This window comes from Micromesistius poutassou, assembly GCF_964030765.1.
Source record: "Micromesistius poutassou genome assembly, chromosome: 3".
Classification (NCBI taxonomy): domain Eukaryota; kingdom Metazoa; phylum Chordata; class Actinopteri; order Gadiformes; family Gadidae; genus Micromesistius; species Micromesistius poutassou.
Genome location: NC_140273.1, coordinates 13,892,805 through 13,915,231, shown reverse-complemented (window position 1 = coordinate 13,915,231; position 22,427 = coordinate 13,892,805). Strand labels below are relative to the sequence as shown.

At 48.1% G+C, this 22,427-nt stretch overlaps 1 protein-coding gene across 1 annotated transcript in view; it reads left to right on the top strand.

Annotated features, from left to right (window-relative positions):
* lrba (LPS-responsive vesicle trafficking, beach and anchor containing) overlaps positions 1-22,101 on the top strand; it is a 170,634-nt gene extending 148,533 nt beyond the window's left edge. Inside the window, 7 exon segments of the mRNA XM_084465513.1 lie at positions 6,708-6,797; positions 9,262-9,439; positions 10,920-10,985; positions 13,075-13,230; positions 15,522-15,689; positions 21,137-21,238; positions 21,474-22,101. Coding sequence (XP_084321639.1) covers positions 6,708-6,797; positions 9,262-9,439; positions 10,920-10,985; positions 13,075-13,230; positions 15,522-15,689; positions 21,137-21,238; positions 21,474-21,718 — 1,005 coding nt within the window. The 3' untranslated portion in view covers positions 21,719-22,101.
* The last annotated feature ends 326 nt before the right edge of the window (positions 22,102-22,427 follow it).

The window sequence follows — 22,427 nt, the reverse complement described above, 5'->3', positions numbered from 1 at the left end:
AGGGGCGCTTTGGGGGTTTAGCATGGGCTGAGGGTGCCAGGCGGTCGGCTATGAAAGGTATTTCACCGGCACAACGCTTGCTCTTCGCCTCAAGCACCACTTACATCCCTTTTTACTCTTGATGTACATTCACTCCAGTGTCAAACCACTGCCTTATTCGCAAGGTTTATTGTTTATCCTGGTTCATTTATGTTTATAATGTGGTATTCGGGAGGGTTTAGCTTGAATATGTGGTGTATTTTATTTTGTTTATGGTGTTTTTTTTGGGGAGGGGGGGTTGTTTTGATATGCTCGTTGTGAGTTTCGGTTGAAGGCAGTAGACGGTCCTCCATTGTGTGTGTGTGTGTGTGTGTGTGTGTGTGTGTGTGTGGTAATGAAGGCAAACAGAGATGAGTGGTGTTAGCATCTCTGTTCCTCCGCTGCCCTTCATGCTCAGTGGCTGCAGCATCAGGGACACCTCGGCTCGCGGCGTGATTTATCACCTCATTCACCCTAATTCCCATCCAGATGTGCTTTGCCCCTTTAGCTATTAACACACACACACACGCACGCACACACACGCACAGGCACTCATGACTACAGAGGCACACATGTATACACTCATACACCTACGACACATCTACACATATACGTGCACAACCACACAAGCAAACACACCTACACATACACAAACACACCTACATGCCCATAGATCAACAAACACACGCATGCACAGACGTAAACAACGTCTTACACACCAGACTCTTGCACACACACCGCACACACACCCCCACTAAAAACACACAGCGGCTCACACCTACGCAAAACACACTCAGACGCACACGCACGCATGCACACACACCAAACAGACACACTACAAAGAGATGCCTGTACCTCCAGTCGGAGTCCCGGCACTCCCTCACAGGGAACAGCGTGCACACTCACACACACACACAGTCACACACAAATCAACAGACATGCACATTCTAACAAAGAGGAAATATCTAATTACTACACAGACACACACACACACACATACACACACACAGATTCATTGCCAAGGTCCAGCGACCAGTGTCTCGGCCGGGCCCATTACCCAGTCTGGTGTCTAATACACCACCACGCCACCGCCCCGACGCTGCTGCTAAATTGGATCTGTAACACCCCACTGCGCCTGGCCGCGCCGCTCCGCCGGCCGCGCGATCGATAAATCCACCCAGCCTCTGCAGGGCGCCATGGCAGCCAGGTGTACCTCGCTGCGGCCATTTGCATATAAAACATAAAGCTTGGCGCTGTATTAGCACAGAGCTGTATTAGCACAGAGCTGTATTAGCATGGAGCTATTGGCAGGGAGCTGTATTAGCATGGAGCTAATGGCAGGGAGTTGTATTAGCATGGAGCTAATGGCAGGGAGCTGTATTAGCATGGAGCTAATGGCAGGGAGTTGTATCAGCATAGATATATAAGCATTGAGCTATTACCATGAAGCTATATTAGCATGGGGATGCATGAGCACTCAGCTGTACAAGCACAGAGCTGTATAAGCATGGATCTGTATAGCGTAGAGAGCTACCCACTGCATCCCACAGCCCACTGGTTTATAGAATGCATGCAAGGACCCAGGCTTCCATGATGGAACACACCATCACATCACAGGGTAGTCATGAAGACTGTGTGCTCCTGTATAGAAGCTGGTAGAGAACGTATGGCGAGAGAGAGAGAGAGTTTGGTGGCGGGTTGAAGCATTACTCAAATGCTGCCTGACTGTTCACATTTGTAGGTGTACAGAAAAGGAAAATGGCTGTCTATTCTATTGAAAACGTTGGAGGAGGAAATGTGTATGTTTTCCATCTATGCTGTCCGCCCAAAACCTCTACAGCAGGGCTGTGCTTTCCATGCAAGCCTCAGTCTGAGCTAACTAATTAGTTAAATAAACCAAGGTAGCGTTCTCTCTCTCTCTCGCTCTCTCTCTCTCTCTCTCTCTCGCTCTCTCTCTCTCTCTCTACCTCTCTCTCTACCTCTCTCTCTACCTCTCTCTCTCTCTCTACCTCTCTCTCTACCTCTCCCTTTCCCTCTCTCTCTCTCTCCCCTCTCTCTCTCTCTCTCTCTCTCTCTCTCTCTCTCTCTCTCTCTCTGGTCCCAGGTCTGGGCCCTGTCAGAGGGGCACTGGAGGGTACAGGAGCTGTGTGTGTGGGTAGGGGGGGTTGGCTAGGCCAGGCTGTCCCCAGGGTGTGTAATTACTGAGTGACAACTGTTTCAGCCGGGGTCTCAGGGTAGGTGGGGGCGGGACAGACCCCAGGGCTGTTCAGTGTCAGAGAGAGCGGGGGACGTCCTGATGGTGGCGCTGGAGTTTCTGTGTGTGTGTGTGTGTGTGTGTGTGTGTGTGTGACGGTCTGCGCACATGCTGGGAATGCTGGTGGATATTGGGGGGTGGTGTGTGTGTGTGTGTGTGTGTGTGTGTGTGTGTGGGGGGGGGCAGAGAACCAGCACAGCTGGTTCTCTGCTCTCCTGCCAGTCAGAGATGGCAGCTGAATGCACCCCACTTTCTGCCACAGACCGACAGACAGACAGACAGACGTATAAACACACACCCTCATATGGATACCATCTCGATGCCTATCTTTATTTGCGCTCAGCGGTATATAAATTCCCTGACATATTTACCTCTGTGCTCTGTAGCCCTGATTTGTGCGTCTGTGCGTGCCATCCTCTTCCCCCCCCGGCTGACTGTGAGCACTGTGAGAGCGCTTGGTCTACATCACAGCAGATTAGGCTACTGCCTTGTTTCTCCAAAGCCATGATTACTTCCTGCCCTGCCTCAGCCAGCCGCCAAACTCCGTACCCCTACCCTGTTTGCGTTTGTAAGTGTGTGTGTGTGCGTTTGCTGCATTCACAGCCGTGCACGCACGCACAAACACACGTACATTACAGCCGCCGGTCCGGTGCGTGGATTTGAGGGGCATGGCACGCATGCACATCTGCGTTGCGTCTCGCTGCGTGAAGAAAAGCACACCCTGTCTCCCCCCCCCTCTCGCCACTGTCGTCATGCAGAACTTTCACATGGCCGTATGGAAAACCCCACAGCTTCTGCGGCTCAGCCAGCGACCAGACGCATGCACGCACACATACACACACGCACACACACATACACACACACACACACACACACACACACACACACACACACACACACACAGACCTCGCCTGCACTTTACCGCCTGCCCTCTGCGTAACTCGGCAGAAGACAAGGGCCTCCATCCAGCGGAGTAAACCCGCTTTGACGCAACGCCACAAACCCTTAGCCCTCTGGAAATGCCCTTTTTCAGTTTCTGATGCACTGAACACCGCGGTATGATATATAGGGAGGGTGAGAGAGAGATTACATGTCTGTCTTTTCATGGTATATTTTATTCAAAACGAGTCTGAAAACCCAGCCAACCGTGCCTTGCAAACGTGGGGGACTGCAGTACGCTACGCATCAGCATTTACAAGGCTGTCCTGGTTTTTTCAGTTTGTCGCTAGGAGGGTGTGATGGGAGAGTCGTGCTGGAGGGGGCGAGGAGGGGGAGGATTTGCATAAAAGCGTCTTGTTCTACATTGGCGTCCATATTGCCCTGTCGCTGAGTGAAATAAAGCGGGGGGGGGGCGGGGGTTTCCAGGGTGGTGGTGGATGGGGTGGGGGGGGGAGGGGAGGGCGTCTATGAGCCACCGGCTACTCAGTCATTTAAATGTATAGAATGGAGAGAAGCCTCATCAGACACGGGCCAGCGCCCCCACAGGAGATTGGCCTTGTGGGAAAGACCCGTCCGCCCCCCCCCCCCCCCCCGCCACCCAGAGCCCGCCATATAATCACCTGAGCAGGGGCGAGCGGGCCAATATCTGGGGGTAGGACGCGCTGACCTAGCCCGGCCCACCTCTCAGCGGCCCCACCACCCCTAATAAATGTCAGGGGCAGAATTTAATGAAGACAGGTTGAGTGACTCGGAGACGGTCGGCTCCCTTTTTAAGCATTAGCCCCTTTAGGCAAATGCCCCTGGAGTGGTAGTTATGGGGGACATAGCCGAACCCCCTGGACCTTGAATGTCACCCAGCGACCAGCCAGGGCGGTGGTGGTGGTGGTGGTGGTGGGGGGGGATGACACTTTAACACGGGGTGGTGGCTGACAGTGTTGGGAGTCACCCAGGGGTGGGGCTGTGCTGCTGGCATCTCTGGTCAGAACTTGGAGCAGAAGTGCAGTGCGTTGTTGACCTAAGAGCACACCCCGGCAGCGACGCCGGCCCCGTACCGTTGGCCGCCCTCTCCTGCGTGTTTCCAGAGCCTTGACACAGCGGCGCTGAAACACACACGTCAAATAGCTGTTGGATTATTATTTTTTTATTATTATTTTTTTTTCCTTTTCTTCTTCATGACCGCTCTCCAAACTCTGAATCCCACTAATGCCATTTTGTTCCATTAATCTTCATTTATTTTTTTTCTTATGGACGCTGGGAATCTAGCGAGTAGGTTTTCTTTGAGCGTTGTTTGACCCGTGCTCGGAGTTGACAGGCCTCCTGATGGGTCTGATGTTTCGGTAATGGACGGCCCTCATAGAGCCAGGAGGGGATTCACACCGATGAAACAGGCATGTTATTCCCCTCTCAGCTGAAAGAGAGAAGGATCAAAGCAAAAAAGAATGGCAAAGAGCAAAGCTTAAAAATTATTGGAATAAAATAATAAACTAGGAGAGGGTAGATGGCATTATGTTAAATGGTTGTATCGCAGAAGTATGATTAATAGACTGCTGGGAGAGAGGCAGACCAAATAAGGTATTGCCATTGACCTTTGAGTTGGTTTCCTCATCAGCCAAATATGCATCAATAAATGTTGCGGCACATAGAGGCTGAATAACACACTCTGACATTCCTGTCAATCAGGGAATTGTTGTAATCGATGTCATGTATGTTTATGTAAGGAAATCTAAACCCCTCCATCTCTATCACTAGCTTTTCCTACCTCTATATTTATCTCTTCCTCTCTCACCCACTTTCTCTTCTGCTAGCCCATTTTACCTCTTTCCCTCTATCTGTCAATCTCCCTCTCTTTCCAAATCTCTCTCTCTTTCTCTACTGCTAGCTCATTTTACCTCCAGCCCTCTATCTGTCAATCTCCCTCTGTATCTGAATCTCTCTCTCCATCTTTCTCTATCAGAAGCTCATTCTACCACTTGCCCTCTCTATCTGTCCGTCTCTCTCGCTCTCTGTTACTCTGAGTTCCCATGTCTCTCTCTCTCCCTCTCTTTCTCTATCACTAGCTCAGTCTACCTCTTGCCCTCTCGATCTGTCCGTCTCTCTCTCACTCTCTGTTGCTCTGAGTTCCTATGTCTCTCTCCCACCCTTCTGGCTTCTGGTTAGTTTCATACAATGGGGATAAGCGGTCCGACTTCACAAACCCTTTTTCTTTTTCTTTTTCCTTTTTTTTTGGTCATGGAAATACCATCCGCAGGCCTCAACCATGACCTCACTTTGTGAGACCTCGCCAAGCCGGGCTTCAACACAGCTCACACACACACAGGCCTGTCACCCCCCCCCCCCACCGCATCACCACTTAAAGCACACAGAAACGTACACCGTACAGTCTGTCACAACTGTGCGTGGGTTAGCCTGCGTCTGGCCAAACTTAGCTGCAGATCGTTATCTGGATCACGTCTGTATCGGACACCGCACCATTGCTTAGGTCTCTGGTTGTTGTTTCATATTATGATGCGAACGTGTCTTGTTGCTTTGTTTTGTTTGACATCGGGTTGCTTATCTGGAGCAACTGTCAACAGTCGCTGTTTCTCATGTGATACTTTTTTTTTTTTTTTTTACGGTTTTCTCGTTTCGTTTTTGGGGAAAAAAAAGACTAAACCAACATATTTTGTATGTTTTTGATAACATTTCTTGTAAAATGTTGCTCACACATAGAAGATGTGAAGAATCAGGCTTATTTTAGCTCTGGTCCTCCAGACCATACCCTTCACCCCAGACACCCCAGAGTCAGAGGGTTACAGAGGGATGTCGGTCTGTCTGCCTGGCCTGGGCCCGCCATGGCACACCCCACCATAGATCTGCCAGGCTTTATAGATGTGTGTGTCCTCCATCCCGGGCTGCTGGGCCTGACAGTGAGCTGTGTGAAAATGTCCAGAGGCCACAGCACTGGCGTCTGCCCTGACATTTATGGTCCTATACCTCTTCATTAACACCAGATAGCCAGCCCACATGCCTGCCCGGCCCAAGCCCCGGCCTGGACTTCTGTGTGTGTGTGTGTGTGTGTGTTTATGTATGGGAGTGGGTGGTGCTGGAGGTATACCTTACTGTTTCTGCGCTGGTGAGTGTGTATACATGCGTTGTGCTTGTGTGAGGATCATTGTGTGTGTTTTTGCGTGCTGGGTAGTGTGCATGTTGGAGCTCACAGTCCTACTAAGATGAGCATTGGCGCATGCAGGCATCTTCACACGTGTTTATGAGGTGTGTTTGATGGCAGGGCCACATTAGCTACTATCGCTGTTCATAAGTGTAGAATATATAATGTAGAATTTAAGGTGTGATAGAAAATAGAAAAATCCTGAACCGCATTAACATCTCTTAATCATGCAAATATTGCTAGCTTTTTCCTTCCACTTCAACCTTGGACCGCCGGGCCCCAGAGGCAGTGCACTGTCTTCTCGGGCAGACCATAATAGTCTTGTGATGTTTCTCTGTGTCTCTGCAGGCTGTGGAGTCTCAGATCAGGAGCTTTGGACAGACGCCCTGCCAGCTGCTCATCGAACCACACCCACCCCGCAGCTCCGCTATGCAAGTGGTGAGTGTGCGCGCGCGCACGCACACACACACACTCAAACACACACACACACTCAAACACACACACACACACACACCTCCTGATGTTTATCTCTACTCTATCCTTTATTATCCCCTCTGTTTGTCTTTTTAAGCTGCCACACTGTTTTGCTGTCTACCTCCCCCTGCATATTCTTCTCATTGTAATTATGATTATTATTATGAGCAGAAGTATAATAATCAGTATACATCACACTTTCTTCTTTACCCATCATCCACTTGATTTTCTCCTTATTGATCTCTGCCATCAGAGATCATGTGATTCTCCACAGTCTGGCATATGAGTGGTTCTATCCATACTGTCCATGTATCTATAGCAGAAGAATGGGTTGAACAACCTTTGGTAAAATAATTGCGATAAGAAACATGCTTTTCGAAAGGAAAACAGCAGAAAATAAACTAAAACAGTTTCCTGGGAGGGGAATGTAGGAAACAAAATCTGCTTGAAAAGTGACAGCCTTTTTTGTGACTTAACCACTCACACACTCACACACACACACACACACACACACACACACACACACACACACACACACACACACATGTGATAGGCCCAGGCCCCATGAGTCCCTATTAGTGTGGTGTCCCTGCAGCGCTGACAGCAGGCTGTGGACCACTTTCAGAAACACGCAAACACAAACACACACGCGCACACGCACGCACATAAACACACACACCTACACACACTAACAAACACACCTACACACACACTAACAAACACACTAACGCACTCCTACACACACGCAAACCTACTCACACACACACACACACACACACACACACACACAGTATAGAGAAACATTTTCTCCATGCAGTTTTCTAGTATCTGGAGAAAATGGCCCATTTTCAAAACATCCCCTTTTTTGCATTTCTACATCCCCTCCATCTCATCGCTACCCCTCCTCCTCCTCCTCCTCCTCCTTCTCCTGTGTTGCCCGTCTAAGTGTGTTGTCAGCATGTAGCGACGTAGCTACGCGGGTGGCGAGGCTGGTAATGATATTGTCAGAGTGTCTGGTTGGCTGTCAGGAACAGCATCCGCTCTGGAGGGTGGGGAGGGGTGTGTTGGTGTTTAACGTCAGCCATCGGGTTGTAGGCTGGCGGGGGGGTGGGGGGGGCGTAGGCTGACGTTAAACACCAACGCACCCCGACATCGCCGCTACCAAACCGGAAACAAAATGGCCACTTCATAAATCTGCTCGGCTCTCAACACAAACACGTTGAAAAACGTCTCGAAAGGTCCTCCCTGCTCATCGTCCTGGTCATCCCCGACGTCCCCTTATGAGATGAATGTGAGGCACTTGAGGTTATGCATTGATATTTGTACACAGAATAAGTACATCGTGGATGATGCAGTAACTCTTATAAATCAGTGGTGTTGAGAAAGGCCATGGATGGGGCCCAGGGATCAGGCCTTGCTTGCCTCAACTTTAGTCAGTCTTTCTCGCTCCAATGGACCAGTTTGTCGTCAGTATTCAACCAACGTCTGGTTCATTTGTTGTTATTTTTCATGCACGCTATTCCTGATTATAATTTGTTTATACATGATCCAGAATACTACCCATCATTTTCTTTGATTATATTTTTCAAACATGTGATTAATAATAACATTGTGCTCAGTTCATAATGATATGCATGGGTTTTTCATGAAACCTGTCAGTTGAATGTGGGTTAACGGCGATGTATTGTGAGTTATTCCTTACGGTCACATGTTGTTATGCATTGTAGAGCGTTGCATTCCTATTCCCACTGGAGCTCTCCTTCACACCCCGCGACACCGTCTACCTCAAGTCGTCGTTCTCCTCCATTCCTCTGCTGCCTCGGCGCTCACTGGCTTTCTCGACATCTAACAGCCTCTCTCTCCTTTTCTTCACCTTGCTCTCTCATTCTCTCTCTTCTTCCCATCGCCGCCTCCTCTATGACTCTGACTCTCCTTCTCCCCCGGCCTGTCGCCTCTGATCCGACCCTCTTTACTGCATCCGTCCCTTCTTGAATTTGTTTTCATATTCGTTGATCCATGTATGCACGCCACTCTCCCTCCATTCCGCAATGTCTCCATGTGTCCGTCCGTCCGTCTGTCTATAATTACATCCATCCATTTATCCATCCATTCATCATTGCCTCCATCGATCTATCCATCCATCATTCTTTCATTGATCCTTCAAATTGCCGTGTTTGTATCCATCCATCCCCCATTGTATCACTCTATTCGTCATCCATCCATCATCCACCCATCCATCCAATCACCAACCCTTCTACCCTTGCATCATTGCATCCATCCACCCCTCCCTCCACCCTTCATCCCTCCCTTCTTCCAACCCCTCCCTCCAACCCCTCCCTCAATCCCTCCATCCTTCCTCCCTCCAACCTCCCTTCCTCCCTCCCTCCCTCCCTGCGTGGTTCCTCAACACCAGTATCTTCCCCTGCAGACGCCCCTGATGTTCACGGAGCAGATGCAGCAGGACGTCATCATGGTGCTCAAGTTCCCCTCCAATTCGCCCGTCACACACGTGGCGGCCAACACCCAGCCGGGCCTGGCCTCGCCCGCCATCATCACTGTCACCGCCAACCGCCTCTTCGCCGTCAACAAGTGGCACGGCCTCACGGGTAGGAGAGCAGCGCCAGTGCGCAAACCACGATGACAAATACACGCCTCGTAGCGACCGCAGGTCTGATCTCCCCCCCCCCCCACCCCCCCTCCCGACTGGCGGCCATTATGCGACATAATTCTTTGACCCACAAAGTCTTCAGTGTAATGTTCGACACAAAAGTCCATAATATAAGAGGAGAGTTTTCATTCGATTTTAAAGGTCTTAAAGGTCTGTCTCTGTAAATAATGTTTAAAAAATGTAAACGCTAATACTAAATACAAAAATGTGTATCAGGACCGCAAGGAGCGCTTTGATTTAAACTTTGTAGATTGGATTTGCTATGATGAGAACTGCCTACTGGTTACTTTCAATATGAAAGATCACCTTTCCACTCTGACTCTCATGGACGCAATCACAGAAACCTGGATAGGAAATGATGTTTGTTTTTATGTATTTATTTGATGGATGGCATCATATGGGGGGGGGGGGGGGGGGGGATCATGTAATATGTTGTCTTTCAGTAGAAATGATAAAACGCCTCCAAGTGTATACACTGCAGCTTGCCAACGGAGACATCTCAAACGCATGTTATCCGGACGCCAAAGTATCACAGATAACTTTCCCCCATTTCCGCTCGCTCTCCATTCAAACGGACTCGCTGGCTGATCCTAGGTGACCCGCCTGGCGTCGATAAGGCGGACGTTGATTCTGTGGAGAGTTGACTGTATCTGTGGGAGTGCAGGATCAAATGTGACACGCAGAGCTCGCAGAGTTAGGTTTCACGTCCGCCCCCATGCATCCAAGCCTCCAAGCCTCCTCCACTGTTCCTTTTAGACCTCGTCTCCCAGCATGCCGCCTGCCACAGGAGTGGAGGGAGTGAACGCGAGAACTTTGATCAAACCGGGAAGGACGTAATCAAACGTGCTGCACTTTTTTTCCAATGCAAACCGAAAGAAAGTGACTAATTCTAGTCAGTTTCTTTCGGTTTGCATTTGAAAAAAAAGTGCAGTCGACGTGAACTTTGTTTTGATTACGTTTCCGTCATTCCCGGTTTGATCAACGTTCACTAGAAACCAATCTACACCCTGCACACGTACAACGAAGGACGTTACCTTTTTTTGTAGATCTTTTACTCGGAACACACTGAAAAAAATACCCCGAGGCTACGCAAAGAAACAAGAAAACAGCAAACAGAAAATAATCAGTGGATTTCACCATGACTACAATAACAACGATGAAAAGCTGCCCATCAGCCTGCTTCAAGGCTTGGTCGAAGGCGGGGGGGTGGTATTAATAGTTATCAATCATATTAGCTGCTTAATATCCTGGAAGGCTGCCGGGGAGGAGATGCGCTAGGTGACTCCTGGGACGCTTCTTAGCATCTCTCGTCCAATTGAACGCCCCGCACCGTCTCGACAAGGCCGCTTGATTACAACATTAATCCACTCTGTCTCTCCCTCTCTCCCCCTCTCTCTCTCTCTCTCTTCCTCTCTCAGCCAATCAGAGCTCGGCGGTGCAGGATCAGCAGTACCAACTTCCTGTGGAAATTGACCCTCTAATAGGTACTGTATGCCATAAAAGTGTGTCTCATATTGCACACACATGCCCGTATTACATTTATATACGCATGTGTGTGTTTTTATTTATTTATCATATTTTGGGGGGGGGGGGGGTGGTAAAGGGGCTGTGGTTGGCACATAAATCGCCATGGTGACGCGCGGGAGCCCGGTGTCGGCCTGACGGAGGCGCGTCCCTGGGAGATAGATCATGGCCGCTTCACAGCTCCTGCCCCAGCCCCTCTGCTTATGATGTGGGCTCCACTCTCACACTCACACCATTTGCATGCAAATTGGAATGCAATGAGCTGTGGCCCGGGCCAGCGTTTCATCATCACAAGACACTCGACTCTCCCCTCCCTGACTCCCCCTCCCCTCCTCTCCACCTCCCTCCCCCTCTGCATCCTCTTAGCTTTAATTTGAGTGGGGGGAAAGGATGCGTGTCAGTGGAAATGAATATGAATGCGGTAATAATGTGTGATGGAGAATGTGCGGCCGGCGGCTGTCAGGACAATATGGCCGCCATGCCTCCCTCGTGACTTGTTGATGGGCGGCTGAAGAGCGCCCGCCACCCCCCCCCCCCCCCCCCCTCCCTTCCGCCCCATGTATTGATGTACGCAGTTACGCTGGTAGAGTGGCGAGTACTGTCCGCTTCAATCCCCACAGCTCTCTCCTTGTGTTGCTCGTCTCTAGTCTCCTCTCGGTTTATCTCCTTTCTTCTCCTCCTCCTTTTCTCTCTTCTTTCTTCTTTCTTCTCATCTTGCCTCACCTTACCTCACCTCCTCTTCTCTCCATCCTTGACTCAACTCCTCTTGCCTCCTCTCATCTCCTATTCCATCTTCTAGCCTCTCCTCTGCTCTGCGCCCCTCTCTCCTCCGTTTCCTCTCATCTTTTCCTCTTCTCACCTGTTCTCTCCACTCCTCTTTCTCTTTCTCTCTCTGTTCCCTCAGGAGCCGAAGCTTCTGTGTTCTCAGCATGCCAAGTCTTTAAAGGACTACTTATGAGCTGTCATGTGTCCCTGAATACTCTGACGGCCTCTTCTGCATCCCATCTCACAGCTTTTAATTGAATTTATTTTTCAGTTTCATTGTGATGAAAAACATGGCGAGATATACACTCAAGCCACCATTTATTTATTTAATTGAAAGAAAATTGCGATATATTATTAAAAACTAAAAATGCAAATGTTCCCACCCGTTTAGAACTCAAGCGACAAACGGTTTTCCCCTCGATCATGTTGTGCGAGGGTATGGTTGTTAAAGCAAGATAATGTGTGTGTGTGTGTGTGTGTGTGTGTGTGTGTGTGTGTGTGTGTGTGTGTGTCTGTTGTTTGCATATTTCTTTCCGTCTCTTGTCAGTAATGTATTTATACTGCTCACATTCCTGGTGGAGTCCGAAAATAAACACAGTAAATCGACTTTGAATGCCGGGGCCGCTACGGTCATGCGAAATGTTGAGAATGGGTTGAAATATTAGTTATAATGGTGTGCTGGTTTGTCTCAGCTGTGCGATGGGCCAACACCTGCTTTATAAACATATACTAGGTTTAGAAAACTGTTATCATGATCTTAAGTTCAAAAAACGATACACACTTATTATAAACATGTATGTGTTGATTTTCAACTTGATAACGGTCTATAAGTGGATTTTAATGTCAGTTTTAATTCAGCATAGCCCTCCAACACTTTCTCATAACTCAAACTCTTAAATCTGTGATGGAGAAAATGGGAGTGCAGCTAAACGGAGCCCCAGAATGTTTTATGTGTTCCCTCACAAATCTACACGATATCTCCTGTCCTGTCAGGCTTAGATCCTCCAAGATATGAAGCACTGTAGGCTCAAAGAATGCTATAAAGGTGACATCTTGTGTAAGTTTGTTTTCTTTTTGGCTTTCAACATAAGTTATGAAGAGATGTCTCAGCCTGTTATTTGTTTTAACTCAAAATGGTGATGGTTTGTAGTGAAGGTTGTTGTTTTACTGGACAATTTAAACTAACTTTCTCTGTGTCTCTGTCTGTCTCTCTCTCTCTCTCTCTCTCTCTCTCTCTCTCTCTCTCTCTCTCTCTCTCTCTCTCTCTCTCTCTCTCTCCTCCAGCTAACAACCTGGGAGGTCCTCGCCGTCAGATCTCTGACCTGCTGGACCAGAGCATCCACATCAGTTCCCAGTGTTTCCTTATCACCGCCGACAACCGCTTCATCCTCCTCTGTGGCTTCTGGGACAAGAGCTTCCGGGTGTACTCCACCGACTCAGGTACTGCATGAACCCACACACTCACTCACTCACTCACCTACTCACTCACTCACTCACACACATGTAAATACACACACACACACACACACACACACACACACACGTAAATACACACACACAAACACACGTAAATATACACACAGACCAGACCAGATCATCTGTGGCTTGGTGCCACACATCGACTGAATCACTAATCAACTGGTGAAGATCCATTGGCCAGTTGAACTGAAATAAAGATAGAAGAATTAGGAAAAATTAATGTATTTAAGCATTTATATTTCAGATAATAATCTATTGTGGCAAACTTGACAGAAATGAAGTAGAGAAATTTTGTCCTCCATTCCATACTAACCTCATCTTAGTCTAAGATGGGGCATGACTGGTACATCCGCCATCTTCCATGTCTCTCAGGACGTGCAGATACAATATGTAATTCCATCAAATCTATTCTATGATGGGTATATAATAACAATATCCCAGCTTCCGTCCTTCAGTGGATAATGTCCAGTCCATTAGGAACCTCTATATTTGCCATTTGAGGAAACTGCCAGGACTATTATTATTCTCATTGGTATGGTTACATTTTAATTTGTCAATGCATTAAATCGTTATGTTGATGTAGCTGATGGCTATTTCAGTAGAGATAATATAGCATAGCCATTTATATCTATTGATCAATATTAAGTATTTGAAGTCATTCTCTCTCTCTCTCTCTCTCTCTCTCTCTCTCTCTCTCTCTCTCTCTCATACACAACCACACACAAATAAATGAGTTGCATCAGGTCAGGGGTCCTAAATGGGACTCTTTCTTCTTGGCTTCTTGGCTTTGTGTCTGAAAACCACCCTGGTCCTCATCATCTCCCCCGCTTCATTCACGGTCCTCCACATCACACCCATACAGTCTGCTGCCAGTTCAATCTCCCCCGGCCAGCCCAGCACCCTGGGTCTCTAATAGAGGGGGACAGTGAGAGAGAGAGAGAGATGGCTCTATTGTGTGAGTGCCAGCATGCTGTAGGATTGGAACATGAGCAGTTTAATGGCATACCTTCAACAGCTGCCACCGGGGTCCCTGAAGCCCCCCAGGTTAAAGCACTGGGAGCTTTAATCAATTACTACACTTGATTGGTACACGTGCACTAAGCCCCTCATAATACACCCCCCCCCCACCACCACCCTCAGTCAGGGTGCACAAAACACCAGTTCTATTTTATTTTGGGTTTATCTGTGTGAGCGTGTGCATATGTGCGTGTGTGTGGCGGTGGGTGTGTATGACATTATGCGCGCGTGTGACACTGTGTATGTGTGTGACACTGCACATGTGTGTGTGACTCTGAACGTGTGTATGTGTGTGAGACACTGCACGTGTGTGTGTGTGTGTGTGTGTGTGTGTGTGTGTGTGTGTGTGTGTGTGTGTGTGTGTGTGTGTGTGTGTGTGTGTGTGTGTGTGTGTGTAGGAGATTGTGCTTGTGTTTGACACTGACTGTTTGCGCGTGTGCGTGCGAGGTTTGTCGTTGCTCATTCAGTGCATATTGTGTGGCAGACACACGTGGAACCCAAAAATCCCCATTTTCACAATCAACATGGTGTCTGCGGGCAGCAATTACTGAAATAATGGCCTGTCCTCCTCGATGTTTATCAAGATGTCAAACATTTCACACCTTTGATGTCTCACTTCCTCACTTCATATCCCCCCCCCCCCCCTGTTGTCCCCCATCTCCATGACAACTCCTCTGCTCTTTTTTTTTCCTTTTGGACGATGATGATGAGATACAATTTAATTACGGCCCGGACAGTGATCTGTGACACGCGGAAAAAAACCTGATCACGTGCTGCGTTTCTATTGGCTGGTCTGAGTGGCAAGGTCACCGCTCTGAGAGGCGGAGTAAGATCTGGAAAATCTGACAGTAATCAGCCGTCTTTTCTATACACACACACACGCATGCTGCTTAATTCACGCGGGCAGGCCCCACAGACATACACACACAATACCCCACTCACACACACGTGTCAGGCAAATATTTGTTCTGGTCTGAAAATCCAGGGAAGTGGAAGATTCGAACAGTGTGGGGTAGCTTGTCGATCAGACGGCAAAAATAAATACAAGAATCAGATTAAACGCAAAGAGGTTTAACCGGGCGAATATGTTTGTTTATAGAACACAAGGATAATCATGGAAATCAAAGTGAAATGGCAAAAATAAACCTTTGTTTATCCACTGTTGTGTGTAAAGATTTTAACACGTGCGTGCGTGTGTGTGTGTGTGTGTGTGCGTGTGTGTCTCCTCTCTGCAGGGAAGCTGACTCAGATAGTGTTTGGCCACCGGGACGTGGTGACCTGCCTGGCCCGCTCCGAGTCCTACATCGGGGGGGACTGCTACGTGCTGTCTGGCTCCCGAGACGCCACCCTGCTCCTCTGGTACTGGAACGGCAAGAACAGCAGCATCGGAGAGAGCCCCGGCAGTAAGAGCCCACGTACACACACTCACATAGATGCACCGTACATCCACAGATCCTGTACATGGTTAGCACACACACACACACCCTTGCACACACGCAGACATATGTTACATAGGCACACACACACACACACACGCCTCCCACACCAATCCCTCCCCTTCAAGCGCCCGCTTTTTAAAATATTTATTATTTGGCTGTAATTATATTTGTTCTTAAGTGTTATCTTAGGGTTCCTATATTTGAATGAAACTACTGAATAGTAAACTAGGAACTGATAAGAAGTGTCGAGAGAAGCAGGACCAAGAATTCCAATGAACGTGTAGTTGGACATGTTACATATGGCACATAAAAAACTCTCAATCTATCACTACACACACATGCACAGATGGATATACTGTACATAGATACAGACACAGACGTACAGAAATGCATACAGACACACACACACACACACACACACACACACACACACTTAGACAAGTAGACACACACACGTTTTCTCTTTCTCTCTTACATACTCTTGCTCACACACACACACACACACACACACACACACACACACACACACACACACACACTCTCACTCTCACACACACACACACACACTGATGTGTGTGAGTCCTGAGGGAGACAGTTGTGACGGTGTGATTTACGGCCTCCCTGAGAGAAGTAACAACTAGTTTCATGTGACTAGACCGGCTCCCAGCAGCCAGAGATTGGATTTTGCAGCACCGCTGCACCAGGAACAGTGGCTTGCTAATCTCTGAGAGCGTGCACACATACACACACGCACGTGCACACACAAACATACACACTAACTAATGCACACTAAAACACACATGTACACCCACTTAAACTTACAGACACATGTAGACACATACACACATGCACCACACTAATGCCCACAATCACTCTCAAACACCCGTTTCCACACACACACAGTCATGGACACACGCACACCTTCATTGCGTCGGTCTAGGAGTCACATTCACCAGGACTACTTTAGTGTGAGTGTGTGCATGTGTGTATATATTTGTGTGTCCATGCGCGTCCTGTGCGTGTGTGTGTGTGTGTGTGTGTGTGTGTGGGAGCATGTGTGTGTGTTGACCAGGTAAGTGAGTGAAAGTGAGGACCACTTAGAGTGGCTGGCCTGCAGCGTGAGAGTCCAGCGCCTCCGCTGACCCTGTGGGGTCACGACGGTCCCCGATAAAAGAGAAAAATATTGTGTGTGTGTGTGTGTGTGTAGGAATATGTGTGTGCGTCGTCACCGTGACATATGGTGCTCGCCATGATCAAAGGCTAGCGAGAGCAGAGAGCAACTATTAGCCTCCCTGGTGCTAATTTGGGTGGCTTAGGTCTGCATGCTGTTAGGGTCTGCCTGCACCCCTGCTGTCGGGTAGGTGGGTGGGGGGGGCGGCGGCGGGGAGGGGGGGGGGGGGGGTGGCTGGCTGAATTTATTACACTAGGGTGGGTTAATGGCGATAATTGTTTGCCTCGTACCGCGTAGAAGACTTCCCAGGAGGCAGGAGCTGAGGGTTAAAATAAAGGAGGTTATAGTGTACTGGACTCTTTTTAAAAAATATTTTGTTCAGTTTAAACGTGTTATTTTATGTGATCAAATTCCTGCATTGCGGTTACACAACGAAAGCAAAACTAATAACTTGGTTGCAAATCCGTTCAATTTCTTTAAAACAACACGTTCATTTCCATATTGCTTTCACATCCTTTGGCGTGTTTCCGTGTGCGTTTGTTCTCGGTGTGAAATCAATCAATGACATCATACTACTGTAGAAGCACTCTGGGCCAGCTGCAGTGCTACAGCAGTGGGACACTCTGAGCAGACCGGTCGGTCCCTGTGGGAATGCATGTACAGGAATGTGGTACACGCGCATAAAAACCTAGCCCATGTCTTTTTATACATGTGGAAAAAAGCATGTGTGTGTGTGTGTGTGTGTGTGTGTGTGTGTGTGTGTGTGTGTGTGTTTGTACGCCAGCCCCTCACCGCCACAATGTGATGCTCCATTGCCCCAGACCGCAAGATGCTGTGCCAGACATGAGGCTGCATGGCACAGGAAAACACGCCGCACACTCTCTCACACACACACTCTCTCACACACACACACACACACACACACACACACACACACACACACACACATCACAACAACAAACACACACGCACACATCACAACAACAAACACACACACACATCAACATCACAACAATACACACACACACACATCAACATAACAACACACACACACATCAACATCACATACACACATGCATCCACATAACTGCTTTTCTTTATTCCTCTTCCAACGAGGAGCACTTTTAAATCCACCCTTGAAGTCACACGTGAACACACACACATGCACGTGCACACACTCATGGACACACACACACACACACACACAGACGCAGTGAAACACATTCCTTCTCATGCATAATGCTCTGTGAATATCCCACACACTTCATAAGCCTGACACTGTTGCTTTGATTCCCTGATATGCGCACACACACACACACACACACACACACACACACACACACACACACACACACACACACACACAGTACAGTTCTGCATGTACACACATTCCCTCTCTCACACACACAGTACTGTTTTGCATTTACACACTTCACAAAAATTCACTTTTTATACTGTACAGGCACTATCGGCTATTCATTCTTGCAGTATTTTTCTGTACATATTCAAACAGTTATACTTTCTATGTATACGTACAGTACTGAGATGAAACATGAACAGTACTCTGTATTCACACAAACGGTACTTCAACACATGTACTCTCACACACACACACACACACACAGTACTACATCCACAATACTGTTCTGTACACACACAGCAATACCTCAGCCAACACTGCCATCTACTGGTCAAAGGATAGACACAATCAGGCAAAGGAGTTCAGAGGCCCTGTTTGTGCATAGGAGAAGTCATTGTTTTTGGCTCTCCAGCGTATAGTGGTGTTCCAAAAAGGGAACATACATCTTGAGGGTGATCTTGGTTGTGTTGAACCAAGCTGTGTGTTTACGTAAGATAGATCACCGTTTAATAACGGGGATCAAATTCACATTTGGTTAAGAATACAAACTAAAACAAAAAAGGACTATGAAAGCGGTCTTTCTTACCATCTCTCTTGCTCTCCTTTCGTCTTTCCCTTCCCGTCTTTTTTTCGTTCTTTCTCTCTCCCATCGCATCTCTCTCTCTCTCTCTCACACACACACACACACACACACACACACACACACACACACACACACACACACACACACACACACACACACACACACACACACACACACACACACACACAGAAGTGATACCCCTGTGTTATATATAGATATTCGATTGTAATCAGATGTCCTTCCAAGTGCAAAGCAAAGGCAACGCTTAGCCCAGCGAAGGTTAAACGATAAACCAATATATCTCTATAGCTTTGTAGCTTAACTGATCAATATAGCTTTTTGTCATCCTTATTTATTAATAAGTAGCACCTCAAGTATTAGTTATGTTTCAGAAATTGGAAAAGCATTAGTATATTGGTATAGTATCTATCTGCATTTGCATTAAAATTTTACAGGCTTGCCATGTACGTTGTAATATTACATTTATATATAGTAACAGATAATATGACGATATTACAGCACAGCAGAAAATGATGTCAGCTCTCACTTTTCATATATAAATTGCATAAATTGCAATATATAGTTATCAAATATTTAGTCACAGAATTGGTATTGAACTATTCTGAACCCCTGCAGAGTAGCTGGCAAATACACGCACACACACACACTCTTCATGAGATCCAGTTGCGTTTATGAACTGGTTTCCTCTCTTTAAAGTCACTTCCAGGCTGAAGCCGGCTGGGTGATGAAGGTGTGACCTGCGCTGCACTGGGGAGAGAGAGAGAGCGAGAGGGGGCCATCTTTAACAAGCAGTACAGAAACCAAGCTCCGCTCAGGAGCTTCCCAAAAAGAACCCAAACCAGGGGTGGGGTGGGGGAGGGGGGGGGGGAGAGTACTGCACATACTGCTGCACATGTAGAGTGTCACACTGGGGCCCCGGCTCCGCTGCTGAACTTGACATGCCGTCCTTGTAAAGAAAGAGAGAAAGAACGTGACCTTTGATCACAAGAGACCAACACGGAGGTCAGCCCTCTCCTGCAGACACGGTGCCCCTCACCAACCCAGACCGCTGACTCAGCACGCCACACCACACACACACACACACACACACACACACACACATGTGCACGTGCTCACACACATACACACATATGGTAGCGTGCACACACACATGTACCCGCCCATGCACACACACACATGTACATATGCGCACAAAAACACACACATTTACATGAGTGCACACACACATTCGCGCATGTACACTCACACAAACGCACCCGTTCCTCAGATACACACACACACACACACACACACACACACACACGTGAAAACACTGTTTGCAAACAGGCATGCATACATGCATGCACACACACACACACACACATATATACAGAAGCCAATGAAGACACACAATGGAATTCCATTGGGTCTATAGACGCTGTGACAAACTAAACGACACTACACTGATGGTTAACTATACTGAGTTAACTATCGTAAAATAACTAAACCAGATTTGAAATAAAAAGTTAGCCTGTCGATCACATATGACTCCTTCAACATATACAATATTAAAGAATAGCAAAACATATTTTGTGTATGTGTGCTGTGTGTGACATAGCTAACTTTGTTTGGTCTCCAACACTGACAGCTGAAAAACACAGAACAGAATCAGAATTCATGAGTTGGATCATATCTCTCTTTCTCCCTCTCTCTCTGCATCTCTATCTCTATATCTCTCCTCTCTCTCTCCCTCTCTCTCTCTCTCCCTCTCTCTCGCTCCTTCCCTGGGCCCCGGACATCTGGTTCTAGTGAAGGTGGTCAGGGGGAGCGAGAGAGAGAGAGAGCGATACATAGAGAGAAAGAGAAAGCTACAGAGAGAGAGTGACATGCTCGGAGGGCCACATGATTGAGGGAGTAAGCCGAGACTTTTGGCAGTATGCAGATAGATGGAAGTGTGTGATGTGTGTTTAAAGTAACTCTGGTCATGTGACCTCCATGTTTCCCTTGTGTCTGGACGTTCCCATGGTCTTGCATCCCTCTGTATCCTCTTGGTCCTGTAGAGTATACATCAACATTACCCTACGTACACTATCTTCATGGCTGCACTCAATCAACTCTAGTTATTTACCTTCAGCTCAATCAGCATCCTTTCCATACTAAGGTCATTTGAAGATTGGCTTTACATTGTTATGCTGTTGAATTTGCTGCCATCTAGTGGCCAAGTGGTGGAACAGCCATCTCCCACATGCTTTTAATGGTTTAATGTTTACTGTGTGTGTGTGTGTGTGTTTCTACAGCAGAGTTTGTGTCGTCCCGAGCCATCCTGACGGGCCACGACTGCGAGGTGACGTGCGCCAGCGTGTGTGCTGAGTTGGGTCTGGTCATCAGCGGCTGCAAGGGTAAAGAGAGAGCGCCGCAGTCAAACCTTTATTAGCACCTCCACACGCTCACACAGACAGACAGCACGGCATTCCCTCCTGGGCCGTCATAGAGACCAGGCATTACCGACATGAACCCCATTTCACTGTAGAGTCGCTAACCACAAAAGCCCTGCTGAGCGACCCAGTATATAATGCATTACCCAGTATCAGCCGATCACCAGTGAACTGATGTCCTTGTGGTTTGGCGTTCCAGAGGGCCCCTGTCTGATCCACTCCATGAACGGGGACCTGCTGCGGACCCTGGAGGGCCCCGAGGGCTGCCTGCGGCCCCGCCTCATCCAGGCGTCCACGGAGGGCCACTGCGTGGTGTACTTCGACAAGGGCCACTTCTGCCTGTTCAGCGTCAACGGCAAGCTGCTGGGACACCACGAGCTGGAGGACAGCATCAAGGTAGGCCTGCCCTGCTCAGGGGCCCGTGTCGGCTTTCTAGGGGCCTGAGAAAGGCCTGCAGGTTCAGGCCTTCAGTGTCTTCTTTCTGTCGCGCTCTCTCTCTCTCTTTTTGCCTCTGTCATTCGTTCTCACTCTGGCTCTCTCGCTCTCCCTTTCTCTCTGACTGCATGTCTCTCTATTTCCTGCTCTCTCTGCCACAAAAGAGAGTGTGATTCCCTCCATGGGCGACTTAGTGGTCAGAACGTCTGCTGGGAACATTCCAGAGTGCCAGTCGTCCCCCCTTGACATCGGTTCGACTCACTACCCTCCAGACCTCCTAACCATTCCCCCATTTCCTCCCCGCCGACTTGGGTGACACAAGATGGCATCCGACGCATCCAGTTCTCTCCATCGTCCTGTTTCCGGTCGAGCGTGGGAAATGTCACACATCTGTTTCCTGTTGAGGAACCTCCCCTGCCACAATATCTGCTAAACAATCACATACACAAACACAGGCACACACACACATGCACACATTTTAAGACAAACAAGGAAGTGGGCATCTTCTAACTCCCATTGAAACATCCCCCTCAGATAATATTTACTTTATAAACTTCAAGGTATGTCGTTGGACAATGCAAGGCCTTTCCTGCTATTGTCATGTGTCGCTCTCGCTCAATCTATCTCTCTGTAACTCTAACTCTCTCTCTCTCTCTCTCACTAACTCCCCAGGGGCCCGGCGGGGCCCTTGAGGAAGCTCTGCTATTTAGTGCATTTG